The 24,930-nt window shown below is 39.5% G+C and overlaps 1 protein-coding gene across 2 annotated transcripts; it reads left to right on the forward strand.

Annotated features, from left to right (window-relative positions):
* Positions 1–1,234: 1,234 nt before the first annotated feature.
* BMS1 (BMS1 ribosome biogenesis factor) lies at positions 1,235–24,930 on the forward strand. 2 transcript variants are annotated; one of them, XM_051800850.1, is made up of 23 exons: positions 1,235–1,344; positions 1,781–2,023; positions 2,387–2,577; positions 3,978–4,057; positions 5,582–5,770; positions 6,271–6,413; positions 7,648–7,769; positions 8,306–8,502; positions 9,215–9,351; positions 9,907–10,736; positions 11,525–11,626; positions 12,581–12,738; positions 13,280–13,361; positions 14,317–14,393; positions 15,430–15,612; positions 17,145–17,333; positions 17,980–18,160; positions 18,682–18,740; positions 21,077–21,199; positions 22,226–22,373; positions 22,867–23,042; positions 23,529–23,690; positions 24,401–24,930. In XM_051800850.1, exons 2-23 carry the CDS (start codon positions 1,848–1,850, stop codon positions 24,635–24,637), a joined length of 3,942 nt encoding a protein of 1,313 aa, XP_051656810.1. In that variant the 5' UTR covers positions 1,235–1,344; positions 1,781–1,847; the 3' UTR covers positions 24,638–24,930. The 2 variants fall into 2 exon arrangements, with proteins under 2 accessions (XP_051656810.1, XP_051656811.1); XM_051800851.1 differs by having other exon boundaries at positions 1,260–1,344; positions 1,728–2,023.

Genomic DNA, 24,930 nt, shown 5'->3' on the forward strand with positions numbered 1-24,930 from the left:
GGACTACTCTTCTGCCTGCAAACCACTCCTGTTTATATGAGAAGAGAGGATTTTGCATGCTAAATATTGAAAACTGTATTTTCTTCCATATAACTTATCAAAAAGAGATATTGAGGACCCAAATTCACCAATGTGGTTTACAGTCAGCCTGGGCCCTACCCCACTGCTGGGTGTTCCGAGTTCCTCATGATTCAGGATTCTGCAAATCACATTCCCTTCTTCTCCAGCAGCAGGACCAATGTGACAGCAGCAAGTCCTCACTGGAAGCCACCTGCCTGGGAGACAGGATCAGGCCAGCATCACAGAAGGAGCAGTTCACGACCTGGACACCTCTTTAGCAGACCTGAGCCTTGCTGCTGGTTCATGCCATCTGGCAAATCACCCCAGAGAAGGCTCTTCACTTCATTAAGCAGGGTCTGTACCTATAATTATCTTCAGGGGGACTCACCTTCAGGCATGGGCACAGACCTGAGATAAAACAATGACCCACTTCTCACCCAGGGTACCTTGCCCCGGCATGTCTGGTCCTGTCCCTGTGGGTGGAGGGCTTAATGCCTGCAAAAAGCCCTCATCCAAGTGCGTTAGTGATAGGATGAGAGAATGTAAGCTGCACTAGGAGAAGTTTAGGCTGGATATAAGGAAGAATTCCTTAGCAGAAGGCATGATAAGGCACAGGCATGGGCTGCCCAGGGAGGTGTGGATGCCACCCATGTTTATACCAATTTAAGGACAGACTGGACGTGGCACTGAGTGCCCTGGTCAAGGTTGTCAAGGTGGTGTTCGGTCACAGGCTGGATTCCATGACCTGAGAGCTCTCTTCCATCCAGCCTGGATGTTTCTGTGATTCTGTGGCTGCGTTCGAGTTCACCGCACTTAAAAGCCTTTCATAGGCTTTTACCCTCTGACCTGTTTGCCCTCCCACGGCCCTTGGCAAGCATCCGTTTTTTTATCTTTTTCACACGCATTGCTGGGGCCACACCAGCCGCTTCACACGGGGGCTGCCCCGAAACCCGGGGGAGCAGTGGACGGGGCCCCCACGCCTCGGTGCTGTGGGGCCGGCCCCGCCGGGCAGCTACCCCGGGCTTGCGGGGAAGTCATTTATTCACAAACAAGCGAAGAGGGGCCGGTTCCCATGGCTGATTCCCTGTCCCCTGTTCCCGGCTCCCGGGGCCGGAGGGACACCGTGTGCGCCGGTAATAGCGCTCCGCCGCCGCCGCCGCGCCCGGAACTCGGCGCGCAGCCGCTGTTTCCGGGGGAGCTCTGGAACGGGCCGGTCGGTGGGAGCACACGTGGAGCGGGCGGCGGGACCGGAGCGGACCCGGCCCGGGCTGACCCCACAGCGGTGTGAGTGCGACGGCATTGCACAGCGGTGCGGGTGGGACACCACTGCACAGCGGCGTGGGGGGGGGACGCCATTGCCCAGGGGTGTGGGTGGGACAGCACTGCAGCCGGCAGGTGTGCGGTGGCAGCTCGTGGGCAGCGGCCCCGTGGGAGGACCCGATCCCACACTCAGGGCCCGCGGTGTGCCCGGCATCCCCGTGCCGCGGGTACGGGCCGTGCCCTTCGCCCGCCGCCCCGCCGGGGCACTGCGGCCTGCCCGGAGCCCCGCGGCCCCGGCGCGGAGGGCCCCGGTGCTGCCGTGCGCTCTCGAGGCCGCGCAGTGCGAGAACGAGCTCCTTTCCCGAGCTGGTCAGGTGGCGCTGGCACGACGAGCCCTTCTCCCGCAGGTGTGTTTTGCGCGTGTGCTCTGTGTGCTCACTGCCCGGTCTTCCGGTGCCAGCTGAGCCCAGAACCGCACAGAGGAAATCTGCGTCTTATCGGTTGTAAACAACTGCTGGAAGAGTGAGATGGAGGAAAAAGAGAAGAAGAAGCATCGTGCGAAGCACAGCGGGCCAAAGGCAGAGAAGAAAAGGAAGCGTTATCTCAACGACCTGGGAATAGGAGATGAGGAGGATGCACGGAAGAGAAACCCCAAAGCCTTTACGGTGCAGTCTGCTGTGCGGATGGCCAGGACCTTCCATCGGTAGGAAGTGGGAATTGGTTATAGAGGATGCAGGGTCAGCTGGATGGACAGGTGTTGGCTGGGGTTACTTTGTTGCTTTGTCTGGAAGCCATTCTAATTCTAATTCACCAGGTTGTGTTGTAGTCTATGCCTGTGTCAGAAGCATGATGCTTTCTCCATCTGTGTTACATGGTACAGCTGTGTTGATCAGTGATAAAAAAAGGTGTAGCTCCTTAGACTCCATTGGAGTTCCACATACATTTCAGTATCTGGGCTGAGGGTGAACCTTTGTTTCCAAGATTTTGCAAATACTGAAGGCTTTCAAAGAATAAACATTGCTGTTTATTACATTCCTCTATTTATTTATTACAAATTTCTTCTCAGAACTCAGGACTTGAAGACTAAAAAACATCACATTCCTGTGGTTGATCGCACTCCTTTGGAGCCACCTCCAGTGGTCGTGGTTGTAGTCGGCCCTCCCAAGGTTGGGAAGAGCACTGTGATAAAATGTCTCATTAAGAACTTCACAAGGCAAAAGCTGGTTGAAATCCGGGGTCCTGTTACAATTGTTTCAGGTGAGAACAAAGAAATGGAAGTGTGTATTTTGTCTTACTTTTAGAGCTAGGATGTGTCCATGTCCTTGTAATTTTTGGTCATTTTGAAAAAATCATTTGGATGTGTGATCAGGCATACTTACTAACAGTAAGTTATTACTTACTTACATACTTATTAACAGTAAGAGTGAGATTTGGGCGGACTTGTCACTCTGAGCTTGATTTTCATTCTGCTGGAATCCCAGTTCTCTTTTGTTTTTTTTGGTTTTTGTTTCTACCTTTCTGACTTTTTTCCCAGTTTCTTCCACCCCCCAAACCTTTCACAACTTTGCCTTTTCTAGTGGTTTCTGTTTTCCCTTTTGAACTGTTTTTCTCTGGCTTCATTTTAAGCTCTATATGTTTCATATACTTTCAGTTTCGCTGTCCTTGTATACCTTTCTTTCTTAAGCCAAGGATTACTTTGCCTAACCAGTTCCACTTACATTTCTCCACCTCACCTCTTGTCAGTTCCTTCTCCTTTTTGTTAAATTTTCAGTCCCAGTTTCCATTTGTCTTGGTTTGTTCCCTTCATGTGTTTCCCTAAATGTTACCAAAGGGATCACTGAGGTTCTATGCACAGCCCACAGCACTCAAGGCACAAATTTGTAAGGGAGATCTTGCTTGAAGACAGATAACTGTATGTTTGGTGCAGGTAGACTCTTCAGAGACTTTAACTAACAAGTCTTGTTTTTGCAAGGAATGATTGACAAAAATGGGAAAGAAAAAATGGAAAGAAAATTCACGTTTCATTTGATTTCCTAATTGGTCTACTGGATCTCAAGTGTTGAATTTTTCAATTGAAAAGATTAAGAAATAACCCATGATACCTGTTGTCTGTGGTTGCTTGAAGTTGTTACTAATGTTGTCTTAAGTTCAATTACCTGACTTAAGTTAGTCAAGCCAAGTTATCAGTGGGTACTTTTTTTCTCGTTTGAATACATGTTAATAAATTTTTTGCTGTGTTAATCCTCTCTTTTTTTTAAAGGCTAGAACAGATTTTTTCCTAATAATATCCAAAGAGCAAAAATATATGGTAAAATAAAATTCACAGTGTTAAGTGGGGTGCTAAAGACAAAAGAAGCAGAGATTTTTTTTCCCAAAGGTAAAAAACCCCATTTTTTTGCTATTAGTGTTGTTTTTGGGAAAGCCCAAACAACTCATTTAAAACCATCAGGTTGAGTACATATTTTCAAACAAAAAATTGTAATTTAGCAAAATTAAAAGCTTGTAAAACCAATTCTACAGTGGTGCATGTTGGACGATCTACATGTTAGACAAGAATTTGAGTTCCAGATACCCTTCAGGAATGTGACCATTGAAAACAATGTCCTAATTGGTTTGCTCCCTCTGTTTCAGTTTTTGATTCTTAATTCTGTTTTCAGGTAAAAAACGCAGACTAACTATTATTGAATGTGGATGTGACATCAACACAATGATTGACCTGGCTAAAGTTGCTGATTTGGTAAGTTAGTATTGCCACGTGATTTTTACTATAATTATATTGAATATACTACTTTTGAGTGAACTGCACCAATGTCTGATTTCTCTACCTGTTGCTATCAAAGGCATAGCTGTTTTTGGTTTCAGAGGAACAGGACTTAAGCTTGTTGACAAACCTAATATTCTGGAACAACGCCTAGGACTTTCCTCATCCTGGGAGTGGGGGAAAATAAAGTGTGTGTGGTGATGGGGAGCATGTGAAAAAAGGGAAATGCAGCTGAACTTCATTGCTAATGCAACTGTTAAACTTTTAATGGAAGATCTTATAATGAGCCAAGGTCATACAGTGACTTTTCAGTAAGGGATTTGGTTAAACCATATAAATCTGAAAATTATTTTTAGTCAAGAAGTTTTCAACTAATGTCTAAAGCAATATGTGTTAGTTTTCTAGTTGGTTTTGGTATTTTTATGCACTCCAATGTCCCCATAGTTAAAGATCACTGTGTGGCAAAACAACTGATTTCAGTGCAGTGTGGTCACCATCGTAATTTACTTATAACTTTTGGGTCAGGGGATTACATCAACTGATCTTGGGGATCCAGGGCACAATCCTTAGAATTTTACTTTATGTGTGGATTTGGAGTGTATTACTGATAGCTGATAGGGGTTTGGGATCCTTGTCTGAGTATTAACTGTATTAATATCTAAATACATGTGCACACTGATCTAGATATTGTTCTACTTACATGTTTTCTGCCTGAGTAAGGGAGATGCATTAATGCAAATGCAAAATTTTTCTGTTAGTAGATGTGACAGATGTTTGAGGTTCTGTGTGCACATGGTGATGCTGAGACTCTATTTAGTTTTATTGTTGGGGGGCTGAGATTACACAGTTGCTTGAAGATCTCTGTCATCAGTTTCCCTGTGTTTTAGTTCTTTATTGTTGAGACCGTGATACGACTTTGCTTCCACTTTCATGTGATTGTTGGTTGCTGTTTTCCTGTGTCAGTGCATTTTAGTGATGCTTAACAGTAATTGCAAGGTGTGAAGTTAGTTTGTCTCATTTTACCAAAAGAGCCTAAAGGGCATTGGTGCATCCAAGACAGAGATATAAGAATTTTATTAATTTTCTAAGATGTTCCTGAATATATTGGAAGATACTCAATTTTGCATATTTTAAATTTACAAGGGAAACACTTCTTCAGATCTTATTACAATACTGTATGTTATTGCATTCCTAGACCAGCCATATTCTTCTATATTTTTTTTTAGAGACAATGAGCAAATCAAGTCTATATAAAGGAGATTTGATTGACTGGGAGAAGAGATTTGATTTCCTAAGCCTCATTAACTTCTAAAGCAGCTAAAATCCATACTTTAATTAAAAACCAAAGTGAGTTTTCAGGTTATATGAAAATAAAATACAAAACCTATTGCAAGATTTTGGTTCCCAAGAAGCTTATGACTTTAAAGGTGTGGTCTTTGAAATTGGCTCATGTGGGCCCCATGGAACTTCTGTAGTGAAATGTGGATGTTGTGTTTTCAGGTTCTAATGCTTATTGATGCCAGCTTTGGATTTGAGATGGAAACATTTGAATTCCTGAACATTTGTCAGGTACATGGATTTCCCAAAATTATGGGAGTTCTTACCCACTTGGATACATTCAAGAACAACAAACAGTTAAAGAAGACTAAGAAGAAGTTAAAGCACAGATTCTGGACTGAAGTGTACCCGGTAGGACGTTTAACATTAATTTTTTCATATATTTTGCTTTATGGAAGCTAAATTAAAAATGGGGCAGTACTTAAGGGTTTATTATGTTCTTATATTTTTTAAATAATACCGTCAGTGAACAATGTGGGTATTGTATCAGAGTATGTCATCTTTCTTCTATTTGCAGAAAGACTTGTGTGATTATTCTTTATCCCAGTGTGGTAAGCTACTAAATATGCTGCCAGTGAAAGGTCTGTTACACAGGTGCTGTGCAAGAAGGATCTGCTTGTAGGTCTGTACGAGGTCTTCTGGATGTGAATGGTTTTTTCCTAAGATTTAGGGGGCAATTTTCCTGTTGAAGTAAACTAGTCAGTTTGATCTCTAGAACCAGTTGTAACCTGCAATATCCAACTATGCTTTACAAATTAGAATTGGTTTTTTTGGTTTTTTTGTTTGGTTTTTTTAGTTTATTAGGTATTAAACAGATGTTTAACCTTTTTATGCCTTTTTAATGTGTTTAGGGTGCTAAGTTGTTTTATTTGTCTGGGATGGTTCACGGAGAATATCAAAAGCAGGAAATTCACAACTTGGGGCGTTTTATCTCGGTTATGAAATTCCGACCTCTTACTTGGCAGACGTCTCACCCGTACGTTCTCGCAGACAGGTGTGTCCTTTTCTCTCTCTTCTTCAACCTCAGTGCAGGTAGCACCTGCTGTTTGAAAAAAAACTGTAATATTAGACCTCAGCTCTGTGGGTGAATGGGTGTTTAGTGTTATCTGGGTGGCTTTGGGAAGTGAAAGCCTCCTCTGCAGGTTTGTGCCGTTAGCTTTAGCCGTTCAACTTTCACTTGTGTCAGACCATGTATATATCTCTGGCACATTGTAAATACTTTTGAAACACAAAACCAAAAGTTAAAATAATCCTACTTGTTGATGATTATATTGAATGTATGTGGAAAAGGAACAGCATTCCAGCAATTAAACAACAGCTGGCGAATTAGTCCCTTCTACTTCATCTCCACGTCTGGTATTTAATTCACAGTCTCTTTGGAATGTGAAACTAATCTTTGATGGTGGCTGTGGCTATTTGGGACATTACCTCACCTTTCATGTTTTGTTACCAGAATGCTTACAATTATGACTAAACTCCCACGAGAATCCAAGGAGTCTAGAATGAGCCTCTTTCAAAGCTCTAATTCTTTCGGAAGAATTGTCATGAAAAGGTCCTGCAAAATGCACAAAGCAAAGTGAGGGAAAACATAAAAAAACAAAAATTGGGTGGTTTTCCAGTAACACTGTTTTAGGCTGTGTAACTGTTACAGTTATTATGATTGTTGGGTTAGTTTACAGCTGATCTACAGCCAGGACGCCTGTCCCATTCTCTTCCTTGACTGTGTGTTTGTGTTGCCTCCCTTTTGCAGTGTTGGAAGGAGTTTCCCCCTCATCTGCCTGCAAACAGTCATTTTCTGTGGTAGCTTTTGTGTTGCTCACTGATATTATTAGGGAAAAGAAGATATTGGGTGGCTGCAGGGAATGTGACATTCAGCTGTTTGACCTCTAATGACAGAATTAATTTGAGGAGAGTTGTGTGTGCAAAGTATATGAACAGTAGTTAAAATGTGCTAAGAAAGCAGTGCACCTTTAGTGAAATGTCAGTAAATCTTCTGGAAATACGTTATTGAACATGATTGTACAACTTCTAAAATACAATTTTAGAAAGCTTTTGGAAGATCTTTTTCCGTGAATTTTTTTTCTTTTTTGATTATGATCATTCTATTTTGATTACTGGAGTCTGCAGGGCATGCAGTGGCAGCTGTTCTCTTTTCTTAAATTACCTTTTTTCAAAAGTTACTGTTGCAACTGCTGGATATTTTAACTTTCGTTTTTGATGTTGGGTAGAATGGAAGAGTTGACAAACCCAGAAGATGTTCGAATCAATCCCAAATGTGACAGGAAGATATCACTTTATGGATACTTGAGAGGAGCACATCTGAAAAACAAAAGTCAAATCCATATGCCAGGTAATTTATCAGATTCTAAAAACTCTTTCTATACTGATCTATGAATAACAACATGAAATGATTTGTATCTTTAAACTGTATGTTGTAAAATAGATTTTCCACATTTCTAAATATGTTATGCTCTTGGAAATTATTTTTCATAATACGAGTTTTTGTGAAAATAAATCTTGTAATTAGGTTTGCTTTTAATTGGGCAGTTTTGTTGCAGTGTTAAACACAGTATTCACAGTGTTTAAAGCTTTTCAGAAAAGTGAATTGCTGGTTTTCTCATTTAAAAACAAGGAAACAAACAAACCCAAAACTTGGCAGGATTCTGGCAAATTTATGTATGCTTCTCTAAGTTCAGTAGTAAGACAGAAGAGTTGGGTGTTTGGTACAGAGCTTGCTATTGATAAATTACTGAATGCCACAGTGTTTTTGTTTTGGTTTGTTGGTTTTTGTTTGTTTGTTTGTTTAATCTCTTCATGGTGAGTTGCACATATTTCAGAATTAAAACTTTGTGCAAACCTTGTTACTTCCTTTGTCTGTTGCCCCAGGTGTTGGAGACTTTACTGTGAGTGATGTGAGTTTCCTACCAGACCCCTGTGCTCTCCCTGAGCAGCAGAAGAAACGTTCTTTAAATGAGAAAGAGAAACTCGTCTATGCCCCTCTTTCAGGAGTTGGGGGCATTGTATATGATAAAGATGCTGTTTATATTGACCTTGGTGGAAGCCATGCTCATGAAAAAGAAGAGGTAAGAGAACGCTGGTGGTGACTTGAATTCTTGTGCAAAAGGTAGTTTTTAATCCTTAGAGTCAAAGTAAGTGTCTAAAAATAAACTGCTTTAAAATAATCAATCCTTATCTATCCATAGTGGGTAATTACTTTTTTTTTCCTCCAAGGATTTCAGAGAAGGGATATTTCAATTATCTGCTATTGTGCAAAACATTTGGAAGATGGGTTAATAATAAGTACTAAAGTTTGTGTAATAACTTTCCAAACATTGACATAAGATATATGAAAACTCCTGGTACTGGGGTATTATCACCCAGGGCATGGTGATTGTGGGAGAACACTTAGAGGCTTTGGCTGGTCAAAGGGAGAGATGGAAAACATTTACCTACAAACAAATTGAATTCAGCTTTTTTTTTTTTTCCTGTATTCTGCTAAATGTTAAATACCTTTGGGTCTGTGATAATGTGTGCTTGCTGTATTTACTGTAGTGGTTGCATACTGTGAAGGAGAGTCCCTCTTTAATTTTTCCTGATCTGGTATTGTATATATTCTTGAAATGTGAAGCGGAGAAGGGAGACCTTGCTAGTCTGAGAAAATGTTTATATAAAATGCTCTGCATTCTTTTCTTACATATGCATATTTCTGCTGGTGTAGGCAGATAGACTCATAGCTGTTTTTTAGACATTTGTTTATTCATTTTAATTGAGAAGTAAAAAATCTTGGCTTTCCAGGAGGAAGTGAGACCAAATCACGAACTCGTTCAGAGCCTCATCTCCACACATTCAGCCATTGATGTTAAGATGGCATCAAGCAAGGTCTCTCTCTTCATGGACTCTAGACCCTTAGGTTCAGAAGATGTAGGACAAGAGTAAGTTTTGAATGCTGAGCAGTGTTTGAGTGTGAACGAATCTCTAATTTCAGGCTCTAGTTTAGGAAAAATTCTCAATAGAACATAGTTAATAGAATGGCATATTGTCTAATTCTTCCTCTTCTGAGATTACTCATATGCTACATGTGTATTTTGAGATAGAAATAATTGGTACTAGAAAGTTTTACAAGCAATATAGTCCTGCCTTCCAAGAATTTCTTGCTGATGTAGCCCAAGTAGCATATTTCTGTTTTTCTTCAGAGTTTTAGAGAATGTCAGTCATAATCTTCAGTAAAATTAATTGTATAACCTATTTTCATTCCATGGAAAATGAAGAAATTTCCTGGAATTATTTATGGCTACAGCACAGGGTGTATTCTTGAATTAAGAGGCACTCTTACTTAAAAAACACCATTGCCTTTCTGAATGTTCTCCATCACCTCGCTTTGTTTGAAAAAAAAACCCTAAAATTGTACAATTATTTAAAAATACCGTATCATTAACATTTTATTGTACTTTACCATCTTACTCCAAATGTGATCTTTGGGAAAACAGGTTTGTGATGCCAAAAGAAGAGAGGCAGCTTGATTTGAAGACTGGAAGAGTACGTCGAAAGGCCGTATTTGAAGAAGAGGAGAAAGAAAATGATGATGCAGTAAGTGATGAGGAAGATGACCAAGAAGAAGAAGAAGCAGCAATGTCTGAGGATGGAAGTGACGGTGATGATGAAAATGATACTGAGGAAGAAAGTGAGAGAGAGCTGTTAAGGGAAGAGATGACCATTAGGAGAGCCAAACGTATGAAAACAGAGGTGCCCAAGGAAGAAGCTGTGAATGAACTGCCAGCATTTGCAGACAGTGATGATGATCTTGAGATGAGTTCTGAAGAAGAAAGAAAAACTGCCCCTGAAGGCAGTGAGATAGAGGAAGAAGAAGATGATGATGAGGAGGAGGATGATGAACAAAGGACTTGCAAAGATGAAAGCTCAGATAGTGAATTTGAGGCTGCAAAAAAAAGAGCTAAATCCAAGCAGTATGATGTAAATAGTGGACATACAGAAACAAAATCACAGACCTCAGATCACAGTCTGAAAAGAAAAGCAGTGCTCACTACAGATTCAGGAAACTGCACAGCAGAAGAGGCATCAGAATCTGAGGTTGAAAGCTCTTCCCTTGATGAGGGTGATGGTGAAGGAGGATCACATGATGAATTAGAAGTTGAAGAGTCAAATAGCGATGGGTTTCAGCACAGTCAAGCAAAGAAAGCTCATAATGTTAGACAGACTAAACTTAAAGCTGTAGAAGCTGAGGATGATGATGTGGAGAACCTCCTGAGAGAGGAAGAGGAGTATGAAGAAAAAATAGATCTTTCTGCTGACACAATAGGTAAACTATAAATGTTCAATTTTTACAGTCCATTTTTAATTGTATCAGTTGGAATTAGTTGTTAGTAAATACTATATAATCTTGGCTCTCATATATATATATATATATATATTTACAGTTGTTAAGTGGCAAATGTCGAGTTAGGAAAACTGGGAATATCTGTTAGTAAGCCTTTCACTTGTAATGTAGTGTGCAGGTCTGAGGTTTCCTTTCTCTAAAACAGAGGTGATTCATTTTATAAACTTCATTGATTTTGCATATACTTCTCTTTATAACTGTGTGTGTAAAACAAATTAGGATGGTCTATTACATCTAGAAAGATTAAAATATTCTGGGAGGGGTGTTACTAAAATACATTAACAACTCATTGAACACTGGAACAGGTTGCCCAGAGAAGTTGTGGAATCTCTATCTTTGGAGATACTCAAAAACCATCTTGACATAGTGCTGAGCAACCTGCTGTAGGTGACACTGCTTGAGCAGTGGAGCTGGACAAGATGACCTCCAGAAATCCCTTCCAGTCTCAACCATCCTGTGAAGAAGATGTGTATCATCATAAACATAATCAAATCTGTCACTATTGCCAATAAATTCTTAAAATTTTGTCCTAAAATTAGGACTTGTCATAAAAAAAATCAGTGATTTAATTTGCTAGCCACAATTTATGTTTTTGTGTATATATGGAGTATGAGAAAAAGAAACTGTGGGTTGTGTCTACACTCCCTAAACCTTTTGTCATATCCTTATTTAAATTATTTTTGTAGCTCCTAATTCTTGTTTTTATTCAGGTGCACTTAAGTGGAAGGAGGACCTTACACAGAAGGCAGCTGAGGCCTTTCTAAGACAGCAACGTTCAACCCCCAATCTTCGTAAACTTGTATATGGAACAGGTACAAATCTGTTTGGAAACTTGTCTTCATATATGGTTACTTTTTAGCTGTTTCCAAGTTTTCAAGTCTGAATATTTGAGCACTGTGTTTTGGTGAGAGGCTTGAGGAGAGTTAATTGACTTTTTAATTGTAGACACTAGTAATTGAAATAAAGACAGTTTTTTACTTTTCCAATAAAAAAACATTTTGAGCTCATTTTCCAGACTATTCAGTTATTACTCATGTTTTCTGCTACAGTTATTTCAGTTTTACAGTTATTTCTGCTACAGAAGTGTGATCATTTATATAATTGTCTGCTAGATACTGTGCAAATCCATTGTGGTAATTGTGTTTCATAAAGGGATATTGTTTGTTGGCTGTTTTCAGGAATTTCTGTCTCACAGTGACTGGAATATTCTCTTAGGCATGACTTAGTATTATCATATTGCTAATGAGGTGTTTGCCAAGGAAAAAAATAGCTAGCTGGCTTAAAAGGAAGAGAAAATGACTATTTATGTGATTTGTCCAGTTTAATGCACAACTTTTCCTGTCATTGTATGAGTGTACAAATCTCGTTATGCAAAACCTTGTAGATCACAATGAGAATTTGGCTTTTTTAAATCTTCCCTGGTACAGGAGTAGGAAGATTTTCTGACAGATTCTTGATTTACAGACAAGCTTAATGTCCTTGCTCTTCACAGATAATTTTGGTATTGTTCCTATTTATGATATTGAACAAACATCCTGTGTTGACTTACTAGGCAATGTTTTTTTCAGATGATTCCAGTTATGCAAATAACTGGATCAGTGTACCTTTTTCTTCGGGCTTTTATAATTAAAATTATTTTTAGTTTGCATCTTTTATTTCCTCAAACTACTGCAGGTGTTGTGAAACATAAGACAGAAGAGAAGTGGTTAAAGAATGTAATGCATGTGCTGTGGGGGAAACCATCACAGGTTATATGTTTGATTTAGTTGTAGAGGATGAGGATCATGAGAGCGAGGACGCAGACGATGAACTTGGAGGTTTGTTTCGTGTCAGCCGTCCAGACAAAGAATCCAAACAGAAGGCTAATGCTCTTGACTGCTCCAAATTTCTGATAGAAAAGCCGCAGGATTGGGATTTAGAAGAGGTAATACCATTGGATAATTGTTTCTGCATATCCTGTGGTGGTTATGTCCTGGCTGTATCTCATGAAGTACTGCTGAGTTGTCATTGAAACAGACCTATGGGAGCTATGGCCAGAGAGTCTTATATTACGCTATTTGCTGTCATTAGGAGTAACAGATTCCAAGGTCTGTGCTTACAGGAGTGGAAAGTTGCAATAAATCAATTCAGTGCTTGGCTGTCTTGAATATTTAGTGGATCACAGTTTGCTGTGTATGTACCAAAAAGTAAAGAGCAGAGGAATCCTGAGTGAAAATTCAGTGTAGGGTAGAGACCTTGTTAGTGTAAAGACCTTTGTGCAAGAGTTAAGTTGGTTTCATATTCCTGCTTTTGCTGAGGCATTGTGTAGTTTTGGTAGTGGTGTCTTGGTGTGGAGCTGCATGTGAGAATAACAGATTGTCTCAGAGGTGGTATCTCTGATGGGGAAGTGGGGAATGTATATTGGAGAAGGTTTCAGCTGGTGACAAGCTGTAGCTGTGCAAGGCAATGACACTGTTATTTTGCAGGTTATGAGCAGTATTCGCGACTGCTTTGTTACTGGAAAGTGGGAAGATGATAAAGATGCAGCAAAACTGTTGGAGGAAGATGGTATGTGTAAGACTTCTAAAACTGATTCATAAATACAGGATTTTTAAGGAAAGTATGACTTTTTACTTAGGTATGTAGAGTATTTTGCCTTAGCGATATACTTGCAAATCTCTTTCAAACTATTATATAAATTATTACACAGATACTAATATAATTACACATTGCTGTAAATCTCTGTATAAACAAGTGGCAAGTACCACATTCTGAAAATTTACTTTCTGAAAAATAGAGTATATAATTTCAATTATGAAATGGAGTCCTCGGTCAACACTTGGATTCGCCAACTTTGAATTATGTGTCTGAGTTAAGCAATTGATCCTCCATGTATATTTTATTCTTTTGGATAGTCATGGTAGAAATAAACAAATTTTTCTTTAATGGGAAGACAAACTTGCCATTCACGTTTGGCTGAAAAGTGAGATCTATCTTCAGATGTTTTATAGGTGGTTTTTTTGTGTTTTGTTTTTTAAATTAGGAAATATTTAGAAAATTTTAATAATGTGGCTGTATCTTGCATGCAACATAATTGTGATTAGACAGGTTTTTGTAAGCATTTGTTTTTAACCTAAGAATTGTCAGCTATATTGATTTTTTTTTTTAATTAAACAGGAAACTCAGTTGCTCTGCTGGTGTCTTATGTCATTAGAGTGCTAACTAATGTGCTGTGTGGTCCTTTGGGATGATCTAAACTTTATTTACATTTTTTAAATCATAGAAGTATTGAAAGGAAACAGGAGGCAGCACTGGAGTTCAGCTGAGAGCTTTCAGCTGAAGCTCTAGAGAGGGCAGAACAGACTTATAAAACTGTTGATGGGAAGAAAAAATATGTGTACTGAAACTAATTTACCGAGCAGTACTGAGAAATACACAAGACTGAAAATATGAGAAATGGTATGGAACAACAAAACAGAATGGCTAACTAACAGTCAGATGTCTTGGGTGTTTATTGTTGCAGAAGAACTGTATGGAGACTTTGAAGATCTTGAAACCGGTGTTGTGCACAAAGGAAAGGGTGCTGCTGAAGGAGATGAGGTCTGACCTGCATTTTTATGTTCTTTAGCAACATACACATGTATGAGTTTCTGATCAAGTGATAGGCATCCTATGTAATAAATTCAGTTTTCATAGAATCAATAGGAAAGAAATCAGTGGTAACGAGGAAGAAAAGATGAGTATTACCAACTTTGGAACTTATAAATATCTAGAATGGCAAGTTTCTAGTCTGAGTCAGAATTTTTGTTTAAAGTTAATTATGTAGGAGAAGTCACCTCACTTACTTAACAGTAGGTGTCAGGCTTAATCAAGAGCTGGAGGATCTGGAGGCATGAGAGAAGTATTTTAAAACCAAATGTAATCATAACTGTTTGTACTGTGTCATTTCATCTGATGCAGAAGATTATAGCACTCTCTTTAAACACAAAATTGTGGGAACTTGACACAATTTCCTAGTCATTCCTCTTATCTGCATAAAGGAGGCTGGTGGAAGCAATTTTATACTGTGGCTTGGATATCTTCCAAGAACAGAGCTGTAGTTGTCTGTGAAAATACAAACTGAAAAATCAATTTTTTTTGGACTGAACAACTTGATGGCTTTGCATTTAATTGTAAAATTAAGGGTAATGGCATCATTTTGGCAGTTTTCAAATGGTCTGTGAACAGACTTCCTCCTCTCTGGCCTCTAGAGTGCTGCCTTCCAGCACAGTATTACTCAATGCTATCAACAATTATTTTTGATTCTCTTGCACTATGTATGCTTATATTAGCTGTAGAATAAGAGGTAGGTCAGTTCTAGGGTCTGTTCCCTTATGTTAAAATGAATGTTAAGTCGAAAAATTTTTCTCAGTGAAAAGGGATAAAATTAGATCATGAGATCTTTTGGTCACTGCTGAAGTTACGTCTCCTTGTATGACTAGCTTACTAATTTCTGTCTCAAATGGAAATATTTTTCAAGTGCCTAATAATTTGCATTATGAAGAAGTATTGCTTAATAGTGTATATTTAACTGTTGATCAGAATGGGTTGTTTTCTCTGAACCATGTCACGTGTTTGACAATTTACTGTTGTTTAGTCTGGAAGTGAAGAAGAGGAAGAAGATGAAAAAATGTCCAAACCAGAACCGGAGGAGGAGGAAAAGAAGAAGGAGCGCATGGACAAGAAACGGAAACTGAAAGAAATGTTTGATGCAGAGTATGATGAAGGGGACGCCACATACTTTGATGATCTTAAAGAAGAAATGCATAAACAAGCACAGGTACAAGGTGTTAACTTGACAATTTATGTGGCTATATGTCTTCAGAAATACCCCGGAGAGTTTGCCCTCCAGAGGTTTTTTTCGTGGAGACACATGTGACGCTACTTCAGAAAGTACACACAAAGAAATACTTGCTAGTGATTTTTTTATGCTTGAACTTTTTGATTCTGTTAGCTGGAAAGAAAAGCCAAACAACTGGAAGCTTAATTTAAACTGAGGGCAGTAGTTAAATCACTGAATAAACCAGGATGTGTCATCTAAACTTCATCTACTTTAAAAGTTTGCAAGTAAAAAAGAAAAGGCATCCTTTTTTGTGTAGGAAGGTGAAAATCTTTCCAATACTAATTTGTGCCATGTATTTTCCTGGTATTATTTTTAGTGTGATTTTTTGCAACGTTATTAGTGGATAAGTAAGTTCTGTGTAACAGTCTTTTTCCTCCAACTGTCAAGTTATTTTGAGGAAAAAATAATTATGACTATTGCTCTGTTCGTGTGGTAGAAGTTGTCAGTGTAACTGCATCCAGAATTTGAGGTGTTGATGTTGTTCCAGGCCTTTCTTTTTTTAGATAAGAACTTGCAACCTTAAAAGTAGCTTCTTTCTTTGACTGACTTGGAAGAACATTGCCTTCTATTGCTAATAACTTCAGTGTCTTCTCTGCTGGCAAAATTTTGCCCTAAATAGTCATTAAATGGATTGTTACCTTCTTGCATTAGCCTCTGTCATAAGTGATCATATGAGCTCTGGTATGCAGATTTACTAAGAGCTTTGAAAGCATAAATAAGGACATTCCAGTTGAAGAATAAAAGAATTTACAACTGTTCACTTGAGGTCTGTTACAGAAATGCATATCAGCAATACTCCTGCTGTGAGATGGAAGGGCAAGGATCTCAAAACTGAGGATATGCAAAGGCTTCTAGAAAAATAAACTTGAACAAATTTGTGCTGTATCTCAATACCTTGAAAAGGGAAATCAGTAGTTATTTTGCTGAAATATGGTGTCTTATTGGTATCTGGGCATCAGAAGCTAGAACCTCCTTGTTATTCACGATATCTACATTTGTATGGTACAGAAGAGCTTTTGATGATGCACAGTGTGAGGGTGCACAAAAATATTTTTAAGCTGCTGAGTAAGGTAGGAGCCCAGCCTCCTCATAAAGTGACACCCTAAAGATGAGGACATGATCTTTAAAAGGTACTTGGGCTCCTAAATAAAAAATGTACCTTTGGCAGCTGTATTTTTAAAACCCAAAGTCATCGTTATGAAAGGTATAACAGAAGTCACTCAATCATTTGCTTCTCTTGGGTACTGTCTTTCAAGTAGACTTAACAGGCCCACTTGGGATTTCAAATTGGAAGGAATTCATGGTGGCAGAGATCTTGCTCTGAATAAAAAGTCACAAAACGTATCAGATCTTTCCCAAAAAGATTTATATAAATGTTAGCATGTTTTAAATAGAACTGGCACTTCATGAACGAGTTGTTAATACTGGAATTTTGTGAAACACATGGTGACTTTCTCTTTGTCACATAGCTTAATCGAGCAGAATTTGAAGATCAAGACGATGAGACCAGAGTGCAGTATGAGGGCTTCCGGCCCGGGATGTATGTTCGAATAGAGATTGAGAATGTGCCATGTGAATTTGTCCTGAATTTTGACCCTCATTATCCTATTATCCTGGGTGGTTTAGGCAACAGTGAAGGAAATGTCGGATATGTGCAGGTATGTAGCCAAAGATGTGAGTGCATTTTGTATCAAAACAGGTGTGCTTCAGAGTGTCTGGAGTTACTATTTTCTGTTTATTAAAAATACAGTAAACCCTGAGAGAAACTTTGATCTGTGTCTCTCAAATAGGGGATTTGCTTTTGACACAGACTGTAACTCTACAGTAGCAGATACTGGATTTTTACAGGCTTAATTGGATAGCCGGAAAGGATTACTGTTGTTTAATGTTAATCTGCAGAGGTGTCTCAGGACTAAGGTCTGATACTGTGATTAATGTTCATCTGCAGAGGTGTCTCAGGACTGATACTGTGATTGTTAAATTGCAAACATAAATTGTACTCTGAGCTTCATAGTCTATATATAAGTGACTATAGAAAAGTTACTAGGATATTTATAGATATATTTTTTTAATACAATAATTCCTTATATGCATACAAACATGACTTCAAAGTGAGTGAAAAACTGATTAATCTTTCCAGTCAACCCAGTGTTAGTGAGAATGTTTGAAGATAGAAGGCCTACTGAATAAAAAATTCTAGTGTAGATAGAAGTTGCTTTCAGTCATTGCTGAAAATGAAGGCTTGAATCTCAGAATTCATGTTGCCATCCTGTACTAGGATTGTTCATCTTTTCTTCTAACTAGCTGCGCCTGAAGAAGCACCGATGGTATAAGAAGATACTGAAGACACGCGATCCCTTAATCCTCTCACTGGGGTGGAGGCGCTTCCAGACGATCCCCATGTTCTACATCGAGGATCACAACGGGCGTCACCGGCTCCTGAAGTACACACCACAGCACATGCACTGCGGGGCAGCCTTCTGGGGTGAGGGCATGCTGGGGTTACTGCCCTGTGTCACTTCATCACTGTCAATGGCTCAAGCTTACGGGATGTATCAGGAAATACAACCAGTAGCTTTTGGAATAGGAAGTCTTTAAGTTTCCCCATGGAACATAAAGTGACACCAAATAGTATGGGAAAATAGGCAGTTGCCTAATATTTGTGAGTTATTTCAGTGATTTGTGAATTATTTGGCTTTTAATCAAATTCTGAGCGTTCTCCTAAGTTGTATCATATCAAAGAGGATCCTGAATTGTTGGCTGTGTGCAGAGAAACACTTGCTCACATTCAGGGCCCAGCCATTGCATGAGTAACTTCGTGTTAACCATTCCTTTCACTTTCATGGGACTTCATATGTAAGTAATACTTTGAATGCTTTAAACTTTTCTTTGGTTTTATTTATTGAGAATCTTTGACACGTATTTCTAAGTTTTCTGACTTTAAATAGAGGCTAGATGTTGTGTAATAAAACTTTTCAGAGGTTTTTTAATTTAATTTTCTTGCAGGGCCCATCACTCCTCAGGGGACAGGATTTTTGGCAGTTCAGTCTGTCAGTGGCACAACGGTATGTTTGTTATCACAAAATGCTGGTTACTGCTGTCTCTGGGTATTTGGGTAAAATACAGATTTGGGGAAGAAGGTTTACATGTGGTAGAGCAGTGTAGTTGTAGGAACTGAGAAAGTAGGTGGACTCAAGCTTTTGAAAGGTGTATTGTGATAAGATGGGACACTGTATGGAGAGGGGTTTTTTAAACAATTTTCATCTGCTACACTGAAAGAAATATTGCTTTATTATTTTCTGTGGAAGGATTTATACCTACTTGGTTTTAAGGTATACTGTTGAAAAAGTTTGTCCTCGGTGGGATTTCTCTGCGTCCTGTGAAAATGTTTGTAGATACCTGAATAAAGCTTGTGAGGGACTTCTTAAGAGACCATGTACTCACTAGATCAAGGGCTAATGGCCTCAAACTGGAAGAGAGTAGGTTTGGATTAGAATTTAGGAAGAAATCATTTAGTCTGAGGGTGCTGAGACACTGGCACAGGTTGCCCAGAGAAGGTGTGGGTGCCCCATCCCCAGAAGTGTTCAGGACCAGGTTGGATGGGGCCCTGAGCAACCTGATGTCATGGAAGGTGTCCCTGCCCACGGCAGAGGTTTTGAAACTAGATGATCTTTGAGGTCCCTTCAAACCCAAACCATTCTATAATTCCAATTTAAATAGTGTTAAAGCAGTATTTGCCAGGTGCAATCTTTGTTGCATATATGTTACTCAAAGGAGATTTATGTTTGCAGGCAATATAATAATGAAAGCTTTGCATGGCATTGTAATGAGCTTGACAGTAATCAGAGTGGTGATTAGTATCTCCTTCCTAAACTATGCCTTGTCCTATTGCACAGCCATTATGTTATATGTATTAAAAGGCTGTTTTCACCATGTGTCCGCAGCATAATCTAGTGACTTAGAGCAGTGCAGAAAGCACTTCCCCTTTGAGACTTTCTGTCTGAGTAAGATTCTGTTTCATAAAGAGAACTCAGTGAGATAGATAACAAGGATTCTTAGATTGCTTCCAAGGTAATTAGAATGGCAGTTCTGAAAATCTCATTAGTGAATGATAGGAATGTTATGTCAGCAGCACCTCAACTAGTCAGTACTAGTCAATTTACATTTTTCATGCTGCTGTACTCCTGTAAAGGTTAGAAATTCTGAACTCTTAAAAGCAGTTAAATATGGAGTGCAGGTCCCCCACAACATTCTTATCTCTAAGCTGGAGAGATACTCATTTGAGGGGTGGACTGTTTAGCTGATGAGGAGTTGTTTGAATGGCTGTATCTGGAGGGTAGTGGTCAACAGCTCAGTTTCCTGACGTACATTGGTGACAAATGGTGTCCCAGTACTGGGACCAGCACTGTTTGATGTCTCCATCAGTGACATAAACAGGCGGATTGAGTGCACCCTCAGCGAGGTTGCAGCCAACACCAAGCTGAGTGGTACAGTTGACATGCCAAAGGGATGGAATGCCATCCAGAGGGACCTTGAGAAGTGGTCCTATGGGAACCTTGTAAGGTTCAACAAGACCAAGTGCAAGGTCCTGCATCTGAGCTGGGGCAACTCCCAGTGTCAGTTCAGCCTGGGGGATGAAGGAATTGAGAGCAGCCCTGCTGAGAAGGACTTAAGGATGTTGGTGGATAAAAAGTTGGACATGAGCTGTCAATGTGCACTTGCAGCCCAGAAGGCCAACTGCATCCTGGGCCCCATCAAAAGCAGCATGACCAACAGGCCAAGGGAGGTGATTCTCCCCTTCTATTGTGCTCTCATAAGACCCCACCTGGAGCACTGCATCCAGCTTTGGGGCCCCCAGCACAGGAAAGACAGGAACTTGTTGGAGTGAGTCTGGAGGGGGGCCACCAGGATGACTGGAGGGATGGAATACCTCTCCTCTGAGGAAAGGCTGAGAGAATTGAGGTTGTTCGTCACAAAGAAGAGAAGACTCTGGGGAGACCTGATTGCAGTACCTAAAGGGGGCTTATAAGAAAGATGGGGGTAAACTTCTTAGCAGGGTCTGTTGTGCCAGACGAGGGGGAATGGCTTTAAACTAAGAGAGTTGATTTATACTAGATCCAGGGAAGAAGTTTTTTATAACAAGGATGGTTAAACACTGGAATAGGTTCACCAGAGAGGTGGTGGACATTCCATCCCTGGAAACATTCAGAGGATTGGGAGGGCTCTGAGCAACGTGATTTAGTGGAAGATGTCCCTGCTCGTTGCACAGCTACGTGACCTTTAAAGATTATCTAGGTGACCTTCCAGTCCCAACTATTTTATGATTTTGTGATTCTAAATGGTTTCTTCACTTTGTGATAAATACACACTCAGCAGTGTCTTTCATCTCTGCATGTTTCAGCCTGACTTCCGGATTGCTGCCACAGGAGTTGTGCTCGATTTAGATAAATCCATAACTATTGTAAAGAAATTAAAACTAACCGGTTTTCCGTTCAAAATTTATAAGAACACTTGTTTTATTAAGGTAGGTATGTAGGTATGTATACTGCAAAACCACATGTACTGATGTTAGAAAGGAATGAAACTGGGATTGTCTTTCCTGAGGCAGAAGTTCTGCATTATTATTATTGCATGCTGTTCTGGATCTCAGTAGCCCTTCAGTGTGGTCTCTAAAGATACTGATTGTTAGTCAAGCAATATGAATTATTATGAACCAAACAAAAATTCTGCAACAGTCACCTGGTTCACATTCAGTGTGATTTTTTTTTTCCTTCCCCACTCCTGCTTCATTCCTAAAACCCACTGATTAGCTTCCCACAGTGGCAGATACCTCTGGAGGATGTGAACCTGTCCCTGGCATCATTCAGGCAGATTGATCCCACTAAATTTCAGCTCTGGAATCAAAGATGATTTCTAGCAGTGCTTAAGACTTCTCAGTTACAGTTACAAAAGTGTTTGGGTAGGAAGTGTTGCAGAAATGAATGTTCATTGACCTTCCAGCTGTCCTTGGGCTTTCAGGCTCAGGAAGAAGTTAGGTTATTCTTCATTTGGGGCAGCAAGTAAGTAAGCAGTGACCCAACAGTGAAGCACTCAAGTATTCACACTAGGCATAGACAGATTTTTTTCCTTGATTTCCTTGTGATTTTTGAAAAAAGCACAAACCTTGGAGAGCTGTATTGTATTAGAGTCTCACAGTTAGCAACTTCAGGCAGCTTCCTTGCTTTTAAGGTATTCTGTGTTCCAGCAAGTTACTGTAAAGAACTGTAAAGCTTCTCCTAGAAGTGTTCTGGTGTTCTAGAATTTTAGGTGTATGTATTTAATGCTTAGAAACCTTGCCTGTGATACGTGACTCTAAGTAGATTACTTCCAGTAGCTTACCTTAAAGTCAGCTCAGTGTGTTTTTGGTATGATCAGCACTCTTAGTCTAAACACAATGTTATGTTCCTGTTTCTTTATAAGATATGCTTGTAGGACTTAGTTTTTGTGGCCTGTGTTGGTCACAGAGAAAAACTTAGCCTCTTGAATGATGGTGGGTAATTCACATTTTCAGGGGATGTTTAACTCTCAGTTGGAAGTGGCTAAATTTGAAGGAGCAGCGATCCGTACTGTGAGCGGTATCCGAGGGCAGATCAAAAAGGCCCTCCGAACTCCCGTGGGTGCTTTCAGAGCAACATTTGAAGACAAGTTGCTGATGAGTGGTAAGTTGCACTTTCCATGTAAGTTATCACACAACTTTCATCCTTCTTCACAGGTTGGAAAGCCGTGTCTCACAATTCTGGAATCTGATAATTAAGATGTGAATTCAGAGAATGGGAAATATCTGGTGACACGCACAATGAAATTAAAAAGAAATGCGTTTTATGTTATGGAAAAGAAAATTTTTTTTGTCAAGAACTGTACAGGCACATATACATATATGAACTCTTACTAGTTCTTGAATATGAATAGTGAATAGGGTGGTATTCAGCTGCCTGCTCTTCAGGAATATGTGCTGTTCATGCCTTTATGAGGTTTTGCAGAATCCAACTGTACAAATAGTTGCATTGCTTTTACCAAAAGTTGAAAACATTTGGTATATATACCAAACCATATACTAGCACATGGTCTAGGTATCTGTTCTATTCAGGCAATCTTTGTGTGGATGTGATGAACTGTTGTTTTAGAGCCAAGTAATGTTTCCTTTTCTTTCAGATATTGTCTTTGTGAGGACTTGGTATCCTGTTTCTATCCCAACGTTTTATAACCCTGTAACATCCTTGCTGAAGCCAGCAGGTGAGAAAGATACTTGGAGTGGAATGAAGACAACAGGCCAGCTGAGGTATGAGCGAGGCATCAAACTGAAACAAAACAAGGATTCTCTCTATAAGGTATATGTCTGTTTTGTTTGGGTTTTTTTTTAACTAGTGATTGTAGTCAAATTTGTACTGTCTCAGACCTGTGCAAACTTAGAGCAGTGTAAATACATGTTCATACATATGCATGTGTGATTTCATATTTTTATCCACGAGGCACAGTCCTGGCATGACATGGGAATAAAACAGTGGAGAGCAGATTGTTGTGGGTCAATGAAAGTTTATCAAGTAATCTGCAGGGTAGAAGTCTTTTCCAGAAGCTTATTGAGTCTTACTAGTAATTGGAGTGAACATACCATTCACAAATCAGTGCAAGGATGTTGGAAAATAGGGTTTGGGTTTTGGTTTGGGGTTTGTTTGTTTGTTTTGGTGGTTTGTTTGTTTGTTTTGAGGGGTGCTGTTTCTTTCTGGTTTGTGGTGTTTTGTGGGGTTTCCCCCCCTGAAAGATGGAAGCTTTTAAAGATCAACAATCTTATATATGTTCTATATTCATTCTTTTAGCCTATTGTGAGGGAGAAGAGACATTTCAATAAGCTGCACATTCCTAAAGCGCTGCAGAAGGCACTGCCTTTTAAGAACAAGCCTAAGAATCTTGAGAAGAAAGGCAAGGCTCCAAAAGACCAGTGGAGACCAGCTGTTATCAGGGAGCCTCATGAAAAGAAGGTAATTATCACTCATTCTGAAACAAGGACTCGTGAAGGGTAGATGTGTTGTTTAAAACATTTCTAACTTTTGTTTGGCACTTCAATCTACTGCTAGTGCTCAAGATATATATGCTCCTAGTGAAAAACTATCACCTGCAATTTGTTCTGTTCCTCTTTGGCACACAGTGTGTATATGGAACTGTCACTGAGTGGATGGTGTCTATTTTTTAGACTAGTCGGTCACCTGAAGCCTAAATATGACTTTTGTCCTTGTCACAGCACTTGCAAGGTATTTCACTTGGATTTAGTGCTCTCATATTATGGGTGACACAAATTGGCAGCTGCAGTTTTTTATTTGACTTGTCATTGCCATGTATTATTAACACAGGCAGGATTTGAAGCAAATACTCTGCTCTGAAAATTGAGAATTAGAGCGCTTGCAAAGGCAAGAAGATCCAAACTGCAGTTTAAGTGTTCTACAGTAGCAATTAGGCATAGCCTTTTAAAAGGTATCTAACCAAAATCAGGGTTCACAAAAATTAAAGCTCTTATTAACTTCCTAACAAGATAACTAATTAAACCATTTTGAAAACTGGGTAACAGGTGCAGAGATGATTAGGAACTTGCCTTGAATCTCTGTTTCATTATATATGTCTCTGCTGAGGTTAAACTGTTTCTTACTCACCAAACTGATCTATGTCTATATTGATTGTCTGTTTTCTATTTTAGATATCAGCCCTACTCAGTGCTCTGAGTACAGTGAATAATTACAAGATAAGTAAAGCCAAAGTAAAACATCGGGAACAGCTTAAAGAATATCTCAAAGTTAAGCAGAAGGAGGATGAACAGAAATTCAAGAGGCAAAAGGAGGCTAAGAAAAAAGTCTATCGCATACTGGGACAAAGGGAGAAAAAGAGGCAGAAGTCAAGCTTGAAAGGATCTAGCAAGAAAGAGAAGAGTATGTAAAATTTCATCAGATTTCAGGCCAAATGAGGAAATAGAGTAGCTGTGCAATTTTCTGTTGAAGAAACAAAAAGGCCTTGGACTACACTAAGTGTGCTTTCAAGACAAGGAAGAACTGCAAATATGACCTTGTTCACACTCTTGAATACATTTGGCAATGTATATAAATAAGATGTAGAAGTATGGATTGTGGGTTTTATACATGAATATTCTGGAGGACTTTGTATTTCAGAGTATTTCTATGCATACTGCATATTCTATCTAACCAATAAAGTATTTTAATGTCAATTACAGAA

This window comes from Manacus candei, unplaced genomic scaffold (genome assembly GCF_025592945.1).
Source record: "Manacus candei isolate 608988 ecotype Guabito, Panama unplaced genomic scaffold, ASM2559294v1 h1tg000050l, whole genome shotgun sequence".
NCBI lineage: Eukaryota > Metazoa > Chordata > Aves > Passeriformes > Pipridae > Manacus > Manacus candei.